This window comes from Prionailurus bengalensis, chromosome B4 (genome assembly GCF_016509475.1).
Source record: "Prionailurus bengalensis isolate Pbe53 chromosome B4, Fcat_Pben_1.1_paternal_pri, whole genome shotgun sequence".
In the NCBI taxonomy this organism is placed as follows: Eukaryota; Metazoa; Chordata; class Mammalia; order Carnivora; family Felidae; genus Prionailurus; species Prionailurus bengalensis.
The window spans coordinates 117,678,623-117,695,758 of NC_057358.1; the positions used below are offsets into that span (position 1 = coordinate 117,678,623).

The following is a 17,136-nucleotide window of genomic DNA, read 5'->3' on the forward strand; positions in this document are numbered from 1 at the left end:
CTCAGAGTGACAGAGAAAAAAATTAGGATAACTAGTAATTTTGATAATTAGCACTTTTCCCCCCAACTTGTCTGACATTAGAGGCAACTTTTATGAACTAGTTTTCAACACTGAGATATTTGGAAAACAAATGAAATATAGACCGTAAAGGATTATTTGATCTTGGAAAGACAGGAGTTCTTGACACATTTACTGCTATACATTTCTTTGTTTTCACAGTTATGAAATTTAAGCAGAGACCTAGATTCCTAGAATTCTTTACACAAGTTATGCTAAAATGTATGAACGATGAAAAATTTCATCTTATGGTGGAGATAACAAATCCTGTTTATGACTTCTTAAAAAGGTATTTGTAGTATATATTTTATAATATTTAAAGCTTTAAAAGATAGGTAACATTGTCATTTTAAGATATATAAAGTGGATGGAAAAGATGGTGGAGTATGCACGTAGTGTGGGGTAAACAGCCACTTAGGAGACAGTAAGGATTTATGTCTGTGTGTGTAAATAGATAAATAACTAAACATTTTCTTCCAACAACTGGTCTTCCCTTTCACCATTATGCATTGATCTGTCTCTCATTTTAGTAAAAAGAAGCATCAATAACATGAGGTCTATTTAAAACATGGCAGCAAAAGGGAAACATTCTCAGGAAAACATGTAGAAAAACATTCTTCCTAAAACAGGCACTTCATTTATTAGAAAACAAAGCTTGGAATTTATGTGCTTCATATTTTCAAGTGATAAAGGAGGAAATTGCTTTCATTAAATTTCACAGGTTACGGTATTCAGAGAATTAGTCAGAAAGTTCTATTAAATTTAAAAAAAATCAGAGCTGAAATTAGAAGTTTGGAAGCCACAAATAACATTGTTAATACCAAAGAGAATCAGAAGACACTTGGTGTATGGTGAAATTTGGAGGGCTGATTGTGGGGGTCCAACCTAAGAATAGTAGATATTTTGAAAGAGGAAAACAGAGTAAGTGGCTTAGAATCATTGACCAGTGGGTGTAACAAAAGACTCAAGGTTGGAGATTGAGCAGTGTGACTAAGTTCATAATGATTTCAATTTTCAAGTCTGAGCAGATGTTTTAGGATGTTCTTCTCCAACTCAGGGAATATAGAGGAGGAACAGATGCAAAACTTTGATTTCTACCTGGATAGTAATACCTATTTTCTTTTTATGTTCATATGCTTAACATAGTTTTGCACAAAAGAGATTTTCTGCAACAGAAAAATGTGCAGCTGTGTTTTCTTCCAATTTTATGGTTTCATGATTTATATTTAATCTTTTAATCCATGTGGAATTTATTTTGGTGTGGGGATTTAGATTAAACTTCAGGTTCTCCACCCGCCCCCCCACCCCAGCTTATCAATTGTACCAGTAATATTTTAGAGAATAATTCAGGGCACCAGTGTGGCTCAGTCAGTTGAGTATCTGACCCTAGATTTCAGTCTGACCCTTGATTTCAGCTCAGGTCATGATCCCAGGATCGTGGGATTGAGCCCCATGTTGGGGGCTCTTCGCTGAGTGTGGAGCCTAATAAGATTCTCTCTCTTTCTCTGTCCCTTTCCCCCACTTATGTGTGCTCTCTCTCTCTCTCTCTCAAAAATAAAAAAAATAAAATAAAAAGGAAACTCTTTCAAAAAGAAAAAAGAATAATCTCTGTATTACTTATTTTTAATTCTACCTTTTCACATTCAAAGTGGGTGATTCTACCAATCATGCTTATAAATGACAATGGAAAGGTATTTCATAAATTTTCATGTTCTTTTTTTTTTAATGTTATCTATTTATTTTGAGAGAGAAAGAGCAAGTGAACATGAGTGGGGAGGGGCAGAGAGAGAGTGAGAGGGAGAATTCTAAGCAGGCTCTAAGCTGCCAGCACAGAGCCCAAAGTGGGCAGATCCCACGACCATAAGATCAAGTCATGACCTGAGCCAAAATCAAGAGTCCAACACTTAATCAACTGAGCCACTCAGGCCCCCATGAATTTTCATGTTCTGTATTAAAAAAAAGTCAATGTATATGGAAGTAACTGCTGAGAAGACAAGATTGATTTGACAGAAATATAATAATATTGAGAGAGTTGAAAAGACTAAACACCTTTTAAAGCACTCATTAATTTTTTAAAAAGTAATACTTTTTAATAAGTAATTTTTTTTAAAGTAATATTTAAAAAGTAATATTTAAGTTGCAGAATAAGGCTCAATAGGTAACCTAGAGTAAAATTTGTAAAGACCACATAGTTTTACAGTATAATAAAACTGAAAAATTTTAACGTTAATTTATTCTTAAGAAAGAGAGAGAGAGACAGAGTGTGAATGGGGGAGGGGCAAAGAGAGAGGGAGACACAGAATCTGAAGCAGGCTCCAGGCTCTGAGCTGGCAGCACAGAGCCTGATGTGGGACTCGAACTCACAAGCTGTAAGATCATGACCTGAGCCCAAGTTGGACGCTTAAACAGACTGAGCCACCCAGGTGCCCCTAAAACTGAAATTTTATAAAAAAATACTGGCATATGTAATTATTGGAGCAAAAAAAGAAATCTAACTGAAAGTATACTTTTGAAAGTTAATGATAATGAGAAACCCTAACTCAAAAGTACTCAAAATACAGAAGTTTTTAGCTTTAGAAGCCTCTATTACTAAAAATTAAAAATAAAATCAAATGAACTTTCATTGAACTCAAGCAATTAGAAAAATGAAATAAATCTAAGAAAGCAAAAAAAAGAAAATAAAAATAAAAGTTGAAATTAAATAATGGTTTCAAAATCATTTAATTGGTAACTACTAGAACTAGTTCTTTGGAGATAAGAATAAATTAGGCAAATTTCCAGCCACCGTAATAAGAGAAAGTGAAATACAAGTAATCCACAGAGGTAATAATCATACATTTGGAAGCAGTTAAACAACGATTAGATAATAGCATATACAATTTAATATGAATAAATTAGAAATTTCTAATTGAAAATGATGATAATCTGGAATTTTTTAAATAAGAATTGATTGAAATAGTAAAAAATTGAATAGTTCAGATTTTTTTAGGCTACTTCTTTCATATTTTAAAGGAACAGATAATTTTTACTTTACATAAAGCTATTTCAGCACATGGGTTTAAAGTTTCCTACTAAATTTATCACACCAGTCTCTGATAGCAGCTTTATAAAAAGAATTTTAAAAATAGTCAATTCTAAATCAGTAGTATATAGAAACAAAAATTCGTAAAGCACTAGCTTATAAATTCAGCATTGAAAATGTAGATCTTATTCTCAATATAAATATAGTAGGAAATCTGCAAATGTAATTATTATTGGTAGTCAAAGGAACCTTTGGCATACGCTAAAAAGTCATGTGGTGAAATTCAACAACCATTCCTGGCAAATTAGGTGTAGAATAATATTTTCTGTTCAAATTAGCTTTTTAACAAGGAAACTTATTCCTTATATCATTTAACATTGTTGTGAAAGTTCTTGCCAAAGCATTAAATAAGAAATAGAATTTAAGATTAGAATTCATGTGATTATCACAAAATAGGGTCTCCAAAATGTTTGTCAAATGAATTCTTCAGTGAAGTACTCTGAAAAGGAGATAAAGTGATTGCTATTTGCAAATAATTATTTTTTAAAACTTAAGCTAATTAACCAGTAACTATCAGAACTAATTAGAGAATTCCATAGGATAGCTAGATGCAAAGCCAATAGCTCTCCTATATCAACTAGACAGTATAATGGAAAAATGATCCCATTCCTATGAAGCACGGGATTAAATTTATCAGGATTTGTGAGGAGACTTAGGCTAATAAAAGAAGATCAAACATTTTCACTAAGGGATATTTTTAAAAATGACTTGAATAAATGGAGAGACATAGTACATTACTTGATGGACAGATGGACTACTTTAATTTCTATTATCTTCAAATTAATTTATTGGTTTAATGTAATTCTAATAAAATTCATTTTATGGAATGACCTAGAATAATGAAATATATTTGAAAAATAAAAAAGAGAGAGATTTGTATTATCAGATAAAGTATAACAGAGTTCTGTTTTTGAAATTATAGGCAGACAGGCATTGGGATTCAATGTTTTTAGTCAGAAACAGGTGTTGATACAAGTAATTAAAATAATGAATAAGCCATGAAATCAAAGATCAATAACACTACATAAAAATTTAAAAATCCCATTTTTCATAATATACCATAAACAAAATAAAAAGCTAGGAGGAAGCATTCTTTGAAGAGGTCAGGAAGTGGGAGGAGTTTAATTGATTCAGTGGGTGAGAATTCTGCAGAGCATGGAGGCGAATGTTGAGAAAATTAGAAGATGGCAAGTGTATATCCATGACCTTCTCTCCTTCCTGTATCTTTCTGCAGTAACAGAAACCAGGTCAAGCATTCTGGAGGGTAGGTGAGGCAGGGGATAGAGAAGAGACCAACCTGCTTGGAAAATAGTAGGCAACCAGTCTCCAGATGCAAGTTGCACAGGGTGGTTCCCCAAGTCCCCAGTGGTCACTGGTCCAAGCTTCCTAGTTGATGGAGACAAAACATTTGCCAAAATGAATGCCAACTAACTGGGGGACTCTTGAAACTGCTGCAGCTGGGCTGGAGTCCCAACCAACCATAGGATCCAGGATCATCATTAAAATTGAAATAAGTGGCCAACAGCCATTGGGACCAAAGTGAATTTGAAACCCCAACTCCTGTAACTAGTTATCCAGACTCACCCAGTCATTTCATTAGCCTTCCATTTCATTAGCCTTACATTTTATTCAATTTAAGTTTTTGGATCTCATTTATCATGTGATAGCAGGGTTTTGCTGGAATTAGCAAATACCTACCCAAAGAAATATAAATTTTAGAAAAAAATAGAAATTTCAGGGACAGTAGATGATAAGTATCAATAGAAGGAGGGATAATGAGAGACTTCACAGTGCTGGAAGGGCCTGGATTACCTTAGGGGCCCATAGCAGATTGAAAAAATGAGGTTAAGAACTTCTACAAGTCATTGGAGGAGGGGATAAGTTTTCATAGTCACATAAAATGCTTAGCACCTGTTGGTATTCAGAACATGATAACAGCTAAGAGCCTTGACATGATGGAACCAAAGAGACTGAAATCTGTTGGTAGCAAGATAGCTTGTCCAGGGAAACTCTTATGTAGTTATCTTTTCAGTTTTAAAGGGATGTGTTCATGTTGTTTTATTTTCAGTTCAATTCTGTTTCTTCTATGTCATACATCAGCTCTCATCACATGTTATGGTATGAATTACATTTTGCTCTTTCGAGAGGGCAGTTATTCATTGATGATAAAGAATATCACAGTCTAATTTATGCATGAGACACAAACAGTTTTGGACATTCTTCTCATACGATTTCAGTGACAACATTCATTAAAGATTTATTGCTTTGGGATAATTTTGTAAATTCTTACAGATCCTTTTAACTGACTTTTTATTTTTGTATTAGGAGGAATGAATCCCTACTTGGAATTAAAAGAACAAAATATAAAGACAATATTTTGTGTAAAAAGACAGGCAAACCTTTGAAGAAGTTCAAAGCTGCAGTAATGGAGATTGGAAGAGTAAGAGTTTTGAATTTTAAGTTAATGAAATTAAGAGATTCATGTATCTAGAAATGATTGGCTGCATTGTATTTATTATAATATGAAATAGGGGTGCGTGGGTAGCTCAATTGGTTAAGTGCCCGATTCTTATTTTGGCTTAGATTGCAATCTCATCCTCATGAGATCAAGCCCTGCATTGGGCTCCATGCTGGGTATAGAGCCTACTTAAGATTCTTTCTCTCTCCCTTTTCCTCTGTCCCTCCCCTGCTCTCTCTTTCTTAAGAGAGAAAAAAAAAAGAAACAGAAGGAAATACCAATAAACAATATTATTATTATATAATATAATACATTATAATTCTTAAGTTACCATGTGGATATTTTTTAAAAATTTTTTATGCTTATTTATTTTTGACAGAGAGAGAGAGAGACAGAGCATGAGAGGGGGAGGGGCAGAGAGAGAGGGAGACACAGAAGCTGAAGCAGGCTCCAGGCTCTGAGCTGGCAGCACAGAGCCCGACACGGGGCTCGAACTCACAGACTGCGAGATCATGACCTGAGCCAAAGTCGGATGCTCAACCGACTGAGCCACCCAGGCACCCCCCCATGTGGATATTTTAAAAAATTTTTAATGTTTCTTTATTTTTGAGAGAGAGACAGAATGTGAGCAGGAGAGGGGCAGAGAGGGGGAGACACAGAATCCAAAGCAGGCTCCAGGCTCTGAGCTGTCAGTACAGAGTCTGACATGGGGCTCGAACTCATAAGCCGTGAGATCATGACCTGAGCTGAAGTTGGACAATTAACCAACTGAGCCAGCTAGGCTCCTCTCCATGTGGATATTTTTATAGTCATATATTGTTTTGTTTCTTTTGATAGTAATTTTAATTGAAAGTTATAAAGATATCACTGTATTTCATTGTCAAGAGATAAACATTAGAGTATGAATAAATTATAATATTGTGTTCATAGTTTAGATTTAATTTGTAACATTTTTGTTATCTCCTTTATTAAGACTATAGAAATGATGCCAAGAAAAAGAAGTAAAAGAAATGAAACTCTAAGAGAATTTTTTTTCTAAAAATCCATCTATTGCTGAAATGATGGAACATGAAAGGTATTAATTGATTAATTAATTCCATAAACGTTTACTATGTGGTTGGCATTATTTTGGGCATTGGGGATACACTGGTAGACTAGATAGATAAGATCACGGCCCTTGGGGAACTTACATATTAATGATAGGAACACACTAAATAAGTGAACACACAAATAAACAAGACAATTTAACATTCTGATAAGTTTTATAAAATAAATGAACAGGATGATATGCCTAGAGTAACTGGCCTTGGGTGGAGGTAGTAGTTTAGGTAGGGTGGTCAAGAACCTGATTGGTAAATTACTTTTAATTATTAGTGGGCTTGATGTTCTTGTTCATAAAACTGAAACCATAAAACTTATCATGATGAAATGTTTATCATCTATTTTTATGAGTATTAACTTATGATTCTTATATATTCTTTATATATCATACCATCATTATATATATAAAATGTCCTTCTTTATTTAGTAATTTGGATCCTAAGAGCAACATATGCATAATAGAACCACTCTCACTTTGTTTTTGTTGGTATTTGCCTACTATCTGTTTGACTGTTCCTTTATTTTCTTTATTTAAATTATGACATTTTTGGGGCACCTGGGAGGTTAGGTCGGTTGAGTGTCCAACTTCGGCTCAGGTCATGATCTCACGGCTTGTGAGTTCGAGCCCCATGTCGGTCTCTGTGCTGACAGCTCAGAGCCTAGAGCCTTTTCGGATTCTGTGTCTTTCTCTCTCTCTCTGCCCCTCCCCCACTCACATTCTGTCTCTGTCTCTCAAAAATATATAAACATTAAACAAAAATTTAAATTATGACATTTTTAATGCTGTAAATGCTTACATTAAGAAAAAAAGTGCAAGGAAACAACATTATACCACAAGGAACTAAAAAGAAGAAACTTTACTGAAATTTAGTAGAGGAAAGAAATAACAAAGAAAAGTCATAAATAAATAAAATAGAGACCAGAATAACAATAACATAACATTGAAAGTAATGACCAGTTTTTCCAAACAATAAACAAAATTGGCAATGCTTTAACTGCATTAACTAAGAAAAAAAAAAGACTCAAAAACCAAAATGAGAAATGGAAGAGAAAACAATAGAACAAATAACTACAAAAAATGCATAGTGTGATAACAGATTACTATAAGCAATTGTATACTAACAAATCAGATAACTTGGAAAAAAAAAACCCAGATAATTCCTAAAAAAAAAAACAAGTTACCAAAACTCTGAATCATGAATCTTGAATCTAAGAAGTAAGAAATATTCTTAGCCCAACAACAAGAATGAAAATTGAATTAAGAATAAAAAGTATCCCGGAACAGAAAAGCCCAATACTACTTGGTTTCATTGCTAAGTTCTACCAAACATTAAAAAAAAAAATAAGTAATGACAATCTTTATCAAAATCTTACAAATAATGGAATAGGAGGAACACATTCAAAATCATTCCATGAGGCCAGTACTACCCTAATACCAAAGCAGGGTAAAAACAAAAAAGAACAAAAAAGTCTAGCTTGTCTGATACACGTATCACTACTCTGACTTTCTTTTGACATCCATTTTCATGATAAATGTTTCTCCGCCTTCACTTTTAATCTGCAGGTGTCTTTAGGTCTAAAGTGAGTGTCTTATAGGCAGCATATAGATGGGTCTTTAGTCCATTTACAATCAAAGTAATTATTGATAGGTATGTATTTAGTGCCATTTTATTACTTGTTTTGTTATTGTCTCTGGAGATTTTCTGTTTCCTTTTTCGTCTTTGTCACTTTTGGTCTTTCTTTCCCTCTCAGAGAGTCCCCTTTAATATTTCTTACAGGGCTGGTTTAGTGGTCATGAACTCCTTTAGTTTTTGTTTGTCTGGGAAACTCTTTATTTCTCCTTCTATTCTGAATGATAGCCTTGCTGGAGAGAGTATTCTTGGCTGCAGAGTTTTCCTGCTTGGCACTTTAAATATATCATGCCACTCCCTTCTGACTTGCCAACTTTCTGTTGAGAAATCTCCAGCTAGCCTTAGGGGTTTTCCCTTGTAAGTTAAGGACTTCTTTTATCCTGCTGCTTTTAAGATTTTTTGTTTATCACTATATTTTTGCAAATGTAATTGTAATATGTCTTGGTGTTGGACTGCTTTTGTTGATTTCAATGGGAGTTATCTGTGCCTCCTGGATCTGGATGTCTCTTCCTTCTTCAGATTAGGAAGTTTTCTGTTATTTCTTAGAATAATTTTCTGCCTGCCTTTCTCTTTCTCCTTCTTCTGAGACTCCTATAATATGAATGTTATTACATTTTATGGAGTCACTGAGTTCCCTAAATCTATTCTCATGTTGCATAGTTCTTCTTTCTCTCTTTGTTCATCTTCATTATTTTCCATTATTTTATATTGTAGGGCACTAATTCATTCCTCTGCTTTTCCAACCTGCTGTTCCTTGTGTCAAACTTGTTTCCAATCTCGTTTATTGTATTCTTCATCTCTCACTGATTCTGTTTTAACTCTTATCTCTGTGAAGAGTCTCACTGATGATTTCTTTTCTGAAGCCCCGTGAGTATCCTTAATGACTGTTGCTCGAAACTCTCCATCAGGCAGTGGTAATATCATAGCCAATGAGGTTTATCTAAGATGCAATTATTGCTAATTGAAAAGTTTCCCAATACCCCACTAACATGACCTGAAAGATGACATATTTTAGATGAGCATAGAAAATAATATAACAAAAAACATGTACAGTTTTTTATATGCAGTTTAAAATATAAAACTTTGAAACACAGTTGAAAGTCTCATGCGTCCTTTTTGGAATGCATTTTTGTCCCTTGTAAAAACCAGAAGTAATACTAACCAAAATTGTCATTTATCATGCTTATCACAAGTGACTTAATACTTCAATTGAATGTTTTTTAAAAATGTTTATTCATTTTTGAAAGACAGAGAGAGACAGAGTATAAGCAGGGGTGGGGCAAAGAGAGAGGGAGGACACAGTATCTGAAGCAGGCTCCAGGCTGTCAGCACAGAACTCACAAACTGCGAGATCATGACCTGAGCCAAAGTCAGACGCTTAACCAACTGAGCTACCCAGGAACCCCATTTTATACTTCAATTGAATACGTATATACTCCTAAATAATGTGTAGTACTTTTTTACAGTTTGCTTTGCCATTTTGCTCCTTTCCCTCAATACTACATTTTTGAGATTTTTAACGTTGATTATATATGTCTAGTTACTCATTTTACTACTGTAGAGTATTCCATTGCATGAATAAATAAAAATTCATTTATTTAGTATCCTGTAAATGGATATTTAAATTGTTTCCCAAGTTTTCCCTGATGTAAACAGTAGTGCAAAGGTCATTCTTGTACAAAGCTCTTGTATGCAAATGTTGAGAGTTTCTGGGGTAAATACATAGGAGTACAGTTCCCAAGATATGAGCATCTTTCACATTACTAGATCTTGCTAAGTTGCTCTTAAATTTTCATCAGTGGTGTGTCAGGTTTCCGGTATTCAATGTCTTTACCAACGGTTGGTGTTATTATCACATTTTCAAATTTTTGTGGATTGTTGAATTGTGAAAATTTATCTCATTGTTATTTTCATTTTAATTTCTTTGTTTACTAATGAGATTAGGAGTCTTTTCATGTTTTAATTAGATCCTGGGTTTTTTCTGTTCTCAAGGCTGCTTGTTTAGATCCTTTGTACATTTAAAAACTTGTTTTCTCATTTATTTTTAGAAATTGGGATACTAATGCTTTTCTCAGTTTTTGGCTTATCTATTTACATGTTAAAAGTTTTCTTTTTTCTTATTTTAAAGTGTTTATTTATTTATTGAAACAGAGAAAGAGAGACAGAGACAGAGACTATGAGTGTGAGCTGGGAAGGGGCAGAGAGAGCGAGTAAGAGAGAATTGCAGGCTTTGTGCACATCAGTGCAGAGCTTGATGTGGGGCTTGCTCTCACAAACTGTGAGATCATGACCTGAGTTGAAATCAAGAGTTGGATGCTTAACAGACTGACCCACCAGGCATCCTAAAAGTTTTCTTTTTTAAATCAAAAGTTATAATTGTTGATGGAGTCAAATGTGTCAACATTTCTCTTTATTGTTTTTGAACAAGATAGTAAAGGTATTTTCACTGTGAATTTAAATTTTAGATTTTCACATTTAGAAGTTTCATCTAACTGTAATTTATTTTTGTGTATCGTGAAAGGAAGAATCTCCTTCCCCATCTTTTGTAGTTTTGGTACAGGTACCCAAGTGTCTAGTCTCATTTGTTGAGTAGTTGTTATTAGCCATTTATTGAATAGTCTATTCTGCCATCACTGTCACTTTTGTCATTTAGCAAGTTTTCATATATGTAGTTTTGAGCTCTCTTTTCTATCCTTTAGTCTGTTTATCTATTCATGGGCCAATATCACAATATTGAAGAAGTCTTGGATATTCTTCCACAGAGTAGTTTGGAATAACTTGTCAAGTAATACAAAAAACTCATGATATTGATAGAGATAGGTTTGAATATATAGATGGGTTTGGGAATTTTTTTCTCCCAATATTGATTTTTTCTATTAGTATACAGACCACATACCTAGGTCTTATTTAATATATTTCAGTAAATTTTTATGATATTTTCCATAAAGATGCCATACATCTTTCATTAGATATGTCAGATAAATGCTTTTTGGTATTAATGTAAACAGTGTTTTAAAATTACATTTCTGAATGCTTTTATTCTTTTGTATAGGAATATAATTTGATTTGTAAACAACTGTCTTCAATACTACTTGATAATTTATTCATAGATGTAGGGTTTCTGTGTGGACAATCATGTTGTGAACAAATAAAGTTTTACTTATATATAGATGACAAATAAACACATAAAAAGATGATCAATATCATACAAACCACATTACTATAATCAGACACATTAGAGACCAATTTTTGAAAAGATAGAGTAATGATCAATATCATTAGCCATTAGAGAAACACAAATTAAAGCCACAGATATCATTAAAACCTATTTTAATGGCAAAAATAAAAAACAGTGATAACACTAAATACTGGCAATCATGGGGAAAACCTAGGTCATTAGTACACTGCTGGTGGGAATGTAAAAAGATTCAGCCACTCTGGAAAACACTATGGGATTTCTTATAAAACTAAACATATGTTTACCATACAACCTCAGGCCTCATCAAAATTTAAAACTTTTGCTTAGTAAAAGACTCTATGAAAAGGATGAAAGGACAAGCTATACACTTGGGATGAAGTATTTGCAAAGCTCGTCTCCAAGAAAGACCTTATATCTGGAATATATAAAGACCTCTCAAAATTCAAAAGAATAATAAAAATAAACAATCCAATTAGAAAATGATCAAAAGGCACTTAAAAATAAAATCTTAAAAAAAGAAAAGAAAATGAGCAAAAGACCTGAACCAACATTTCACTACGAGTACATACAGATGTGGAATGCTTACCTCATTTAATTTTGGTAGTATTTTGGCAGAAATTGACAACTTCATTCTAAATTTAGGAGAAAAAAAGGTCACGGATAACCAACAACTGGAAAATGCTTATTTTTTAGAGGATTTTTTAAAAAAGCATTTGTTTTTTAAAGCACATACAGTATTGGCTATAAGGCAAGTCTCAATAAATTTCAAACATTGTACTCATACAAACCACATTACTATAATCAGACACATTAGAGACCAATTTTTGAAAAGATAGAGTAAAAATGATTCTATGCATTTAAAAAACTTAAATAGGCATTTAGAAGTAATTCCTGGGGGAAAATGGAAATTACATTGTTAATTTAAAAATACAAAAAAAAAAACATGTTGGAAATTTGGTAGGGATTGCTTTGAATCAGAAAGCATGATCATTGAAGACTAACACATTTCCTTCTAATCACTATTTTAGCTGTATCTTCCATTTTTTAGTATATGGTAGTGTTTTTATTCTCATTTAGTTCTATATAGTTTAAAATTATCCTTATAATTTTTATCTTCTGTGAAAATAGAAAATGTCTTGCACATCTTTGCTTTGGTTAATTCCTAGGTATTTTTTTAAGTTACTAGAAATATCTTTTTAGAATTTCATTTTTAATTGTTTGTTGCTGATATGTAGAAATAGAATTTTTTTTTTAATATATTGACTTTGTCTTCCATGGGCTTAATAAATTTGCTGGTTAATTGTAATACTTTATCTGTAGTTTATTTTGGGTTTCATAAATATATAATCATACTGTCTATGATTGCCAACTGTTTTATTCCTTTATTTTCAATCCTTACACTCTCCCTGCCCCCACTGCCTTTTTCTTGCTTATTGTTCTCACTAAGCCTGCTATTTCAATGCTGAAAGAAATGGTATTAGTGGGCATCTTTGTCTGATTCTGTTTCAGAGTAAAAGCTTTCAGGCTTTCAACATTTTGTTATTAAGAATGGTATTTGTGGTAGGTTTATTTTTTGTGAATACCCTTTATCAAATTAGCATCATTATTTATTTTGAGTCTCAAATTGTTCCAAATTTGGCCAGCAGGAGCCCTTTCAGCCTGGCTCCTTAATCTTTTTGACGTGTCTCCATCATGCTTTTGAGCTTCCTCTGATTTACCACAAGATGTTCATCTTGTACTTTCCTGCCCCGGTCCTGGAACCAGGTGATTCCTTTTAGTGGCTCCTGATGTATCTGTGCTTCTAGGCCCTTTCAGCAGAAAGAACTGGGAAATATATATGTCCACCTAACTAGACCTATGTATCTGTCTAAAACTATAAATTCACACTGATAGGTCCAGTTTCAGTTCCACGCTACAGGATGTTTTCCAGTGTTTTCTCTTTTCCTAATTGTAACTCTTTTTTATAATGGTATGAATCCTGAATCCTATTTCCACTGGTGTCAGTGTATTAACTCATTTGCTAAAGCTCGAATACACAGCTGACAGTGTCTGGATTCTCTAACGTTTTCCTATTTTGGGTTTCCATTGCCTTCCTCTTATGGTTCCATGTCACTGAGTGTTTATTTATGCTGACTGTCCTTCCTGAGCTTCCTCTCTGGCTGCTGGGTCTGCTCATATCTGTGGCTCATAGAGACAGAGCTGGTTGTGGAGTGCCCTTAATGTTAGGAACTGCTCACGTGGTAAAAGAAGAAGCATGCTGTACCCTCCGGGCTGGCTCTGCCTCTCTTCCAAGCCATTGGAGTGTGTTCTTGCCTTGACAAGATACATAGAGGAAGACTCCCCTCTTCTCTTGCTGGACTCTCTCACCCTCAGTGCAGGGAAGATGCAGCCAGTCCTGTCAAACTCTCCTAGACATTTTGAGGAGACTTGATTTCCTCATACAGGAACAAGATTGATTTTTATTTTGGAAATTAGAGTTTTATTTTCAAGGTAGAGTTATTTAAAACATTCCCATTTGTTTGGAAACCAAATAATATCACTAAGACATCCAAACAACACAAGAAGCTCAAAAAAAAAACCAAACAAACCCACAAACCACCCTTAGATTAAAAGGAAATCATTAACAAAATACAAAATATTTAGCACTGAATGATAATGTAAATACTACCTGTTAAAAGATTGTTTCCTTCCTTCCTTTCTCCATGAAAATGTCTGTGCCTCTGGTGCAGCAACATATCTACCTACCTTCCTTCCTTCCATCCAGCTTCTTTTTTTTTTTCATGTGTGTGTGCATGTGTGTGTGTTGTGTCAGATTCAGGCACAACATCTATTAAACTGAACAAGACACTTTCACTTACCAACTGAGAATTTTTTCCCTTTCTTCAGTATAAGTCAGATAGAATCCACTGATCAATGGGGCAGCAATGTTGTCAACATTAAAAAAAAAAAGAGGGGCGCCTGGGTGGCTCAGTTGGTTAGACATCCGACTTGGGCTCAGGTCATGATATACAGCTTGCGAGTTCGAGCCCCGTGTTGGACTGTGTGCTGACAGCTTGGAGCCTGGAGCTTGCTTCAGATTCTGTGTCTCCCTCTTTCTCTGCTCCCACCCCACTTGCTCTCTCTCTCTCTCTCAAAAATGAATAAACATTAAAATATATTTAATTTAATTTTTTAATTTTTAAAAATTTACATCCAAATTAGTTAGCATATAGTGCAACAATGATTTCAGGAGTAGATTCCTTAGTCCCCCTTACCCATTTAGCCCATCCCCCCTCCCACAACCCCTCCAGTAACCCTGTTTGTTCTCCATATTTATGAATCTCTTCTGTTTTGTCCCCTCCCTGTTTTTATATTACTTTTGTTTCCCTTTGTTGAACCCTTATGTTCAGATAGAGAAGTACTTTGAAGTCATGCCATATAAACAATTATGCAACTATAAAAATAGTGGGACTACTTTGAGATTTTGATAGGAATAATTTTAGAAAATTGAATATATGTTATGCTTATGATATGAACTGTTAGCTACATTTTGAAATATTAGTTTTTTCCAGAGCATATTGAATATGGATTTATGAAGTCATTTTGTTTATAGTTGATTGACATTTTATTTCTGCTGTAGTCTAGTTGTGGAAAAAATTTTGCTCCATTTTTTTTTCCTTAAGGAACAATACACAGATTTTCTTGTTTAATATTGAAGTTAGGGGATGAATATGAACATTGTCTTATAATTTAATTGTCTAATCTCAGTAGCCTTTCAGTTATGGAAAAGAAAAGCCATTTGGTTTGAGCTTAGGACATCGGCATCAGAAAGAATGGAAGGCAATATGTAGTGTCTTCATCCTTCTTGTTTATCTTTGTGCCTTCTCTGATCCCCTATTTCACATTATTAGCTCTAAGGAAATGATGGCTAAGCCAAAAAATTTGCATAAGGGCAATCAAATGACTTCTTGATGCATTTTGTACAAATTGGAATCATTCTTTGTTATTTCGTATCTGGAAGTTTGTGTAATTTCAAAATATGTTTCTCCCTTGGCAGAAATAAGAGAACTGATGTTAGAAAACTTGCCTATCGATCCCTGGTGGAGAACTTGAATCCTATAATATTAAATTTTGTGAAAAGGAAGAGGTTCCATCAACTATTTCTTGAGGAGATGCCCTGGAGAGCTCAGATGAACCTGTATCTGGCAAGTGCACACTTCTCCCTGCTTTTAACGAAACTAGCGGAACGAACGAAGATGAAATTTGGCACTTCACACACAGTGGTCAGGTATAGAATGATTATCAGTGAATGAAACTCCTTTAATCTTATGAACATGAATTTTATTTGTATGTTCAGGACTCCAATGTAGATAATACTTTACAGAGGTTGACAGAGTGCTTGCTTCTCTCTTTACTGATCATTGGTATATTACTTAATTTCTTGTCTCAGGATCTTTCCTAAACAAGTCCTGGATATAAGCACTTGGGAAGTACTAATCTGCCTGTAGCTTGTATATATTTGTCAGTATAGCTTTCAGTAAAGGCGAAAGCATAATTTCAAGAGAAATTTAATATTAAGTGTATAACTGTAGCTATTAGTAGGTGTTATTAGGCGAATCTCTGTTTCATTTTGAAGTATATTTTAAGCCTCTATAAGCACAGATAGTATTTTCTCATAAATGTAAACTTCCTATTATTAACTCAAGATGCTGTTGAGTTCTTGAGTGTCTTTGGCTAACGTGTTAACAAAGATAAAAATAGAAGATACATACATAATATGTAATACTATGTCATAATTAAAAAGATGAGTAGAGTCTGTCATTCAAAAAGTACTACTAAGCACTTGTTAGATTCAAAGTACTGCGACAGATGCAATGGGCATGCAAAGATGAACAGGACACACAAGGTAGAGTAGGGTCGGGCAGCTCTCAAGTGTTAACGAATAATTATAAATAATGGTAGAAGGTGAAGTATGCACAAAGTCTTCTTTGTTCCTGGGAAAGAGGCTTTCCTCTGACCTGAAACTGACGGAAGGTTGCATGGAGCGGGGCCACTTGGCCTGGTTCATGATGGATAGGCAAGACAGGCAGAGAAAGAAGTATCCCAGGTAGTTGGAAGAACGTGAGTCAGAGCCCAGGTAGGAAACACAAGATGAGAACCCCAAATGGTCTGACCAGAATCTACAGCAAATTAAAGGGAGCAGTGTGAAACAATTTAAAAAATAGGTCAGTACCAGATCATAGAGGGTCTTAACTGTCTATTAAATTGGAACTTCAATTTATATACAGTGGGAGATTATTAAGGATTTTTACGCAGGGCTATGGTAAAAAATTTCTCTGGCAGCAACATACCAAATGGATTGGAAGAAGGAAAGACTGTGGCAGACTGTAAAAGGGTATTTTTTAAAGTTTATTTATTTATTTTGAGAGAGAGAGAGAGAGAGAGAGCGAGAGCATGTGAGCCAGTGGGGGAGGGGCAGAGAGAGAGGGTATGAGTACTTCATAGCACAGCAATTAGACAATGACCAAATTTGTATCAGGGTAACTTGGTGCTAAATTCAATTTTACTAAAACCATGAAAACATACTCCGTATTTATGAATCTATATATTTTTGTATGTATGTATGTGT

At 34.1% G+C, this 17,136-nt stretch overlaps 1 protein-coding gene across 1 annotated transcript in view; it reads left to right on the forward strand.

Moving 5' to 3' along the window:
- Nucleotides 1-17,136, forward strand: part of CFAP54 (cilia and flagella associated protein 54) — a 296,556-nt gene that overhangs the window by 128,536 nt on the left and 150,884 nt on the right. The window contains 5 exon segments of the mRNA XM_043562207.1: nt 220-346; nt 5,465-5,579; nt 6,571-6,633; nt 6,635-6,672; nt 15,565-15,795. Of these exon segments, the coding sequence (XP_043418142.1) occupies nt 220-346; nt 5,465-5,579; nt 6,571-6,633; nt 6,635-6,672; nt 15,565-15,795 (574 nt within the window).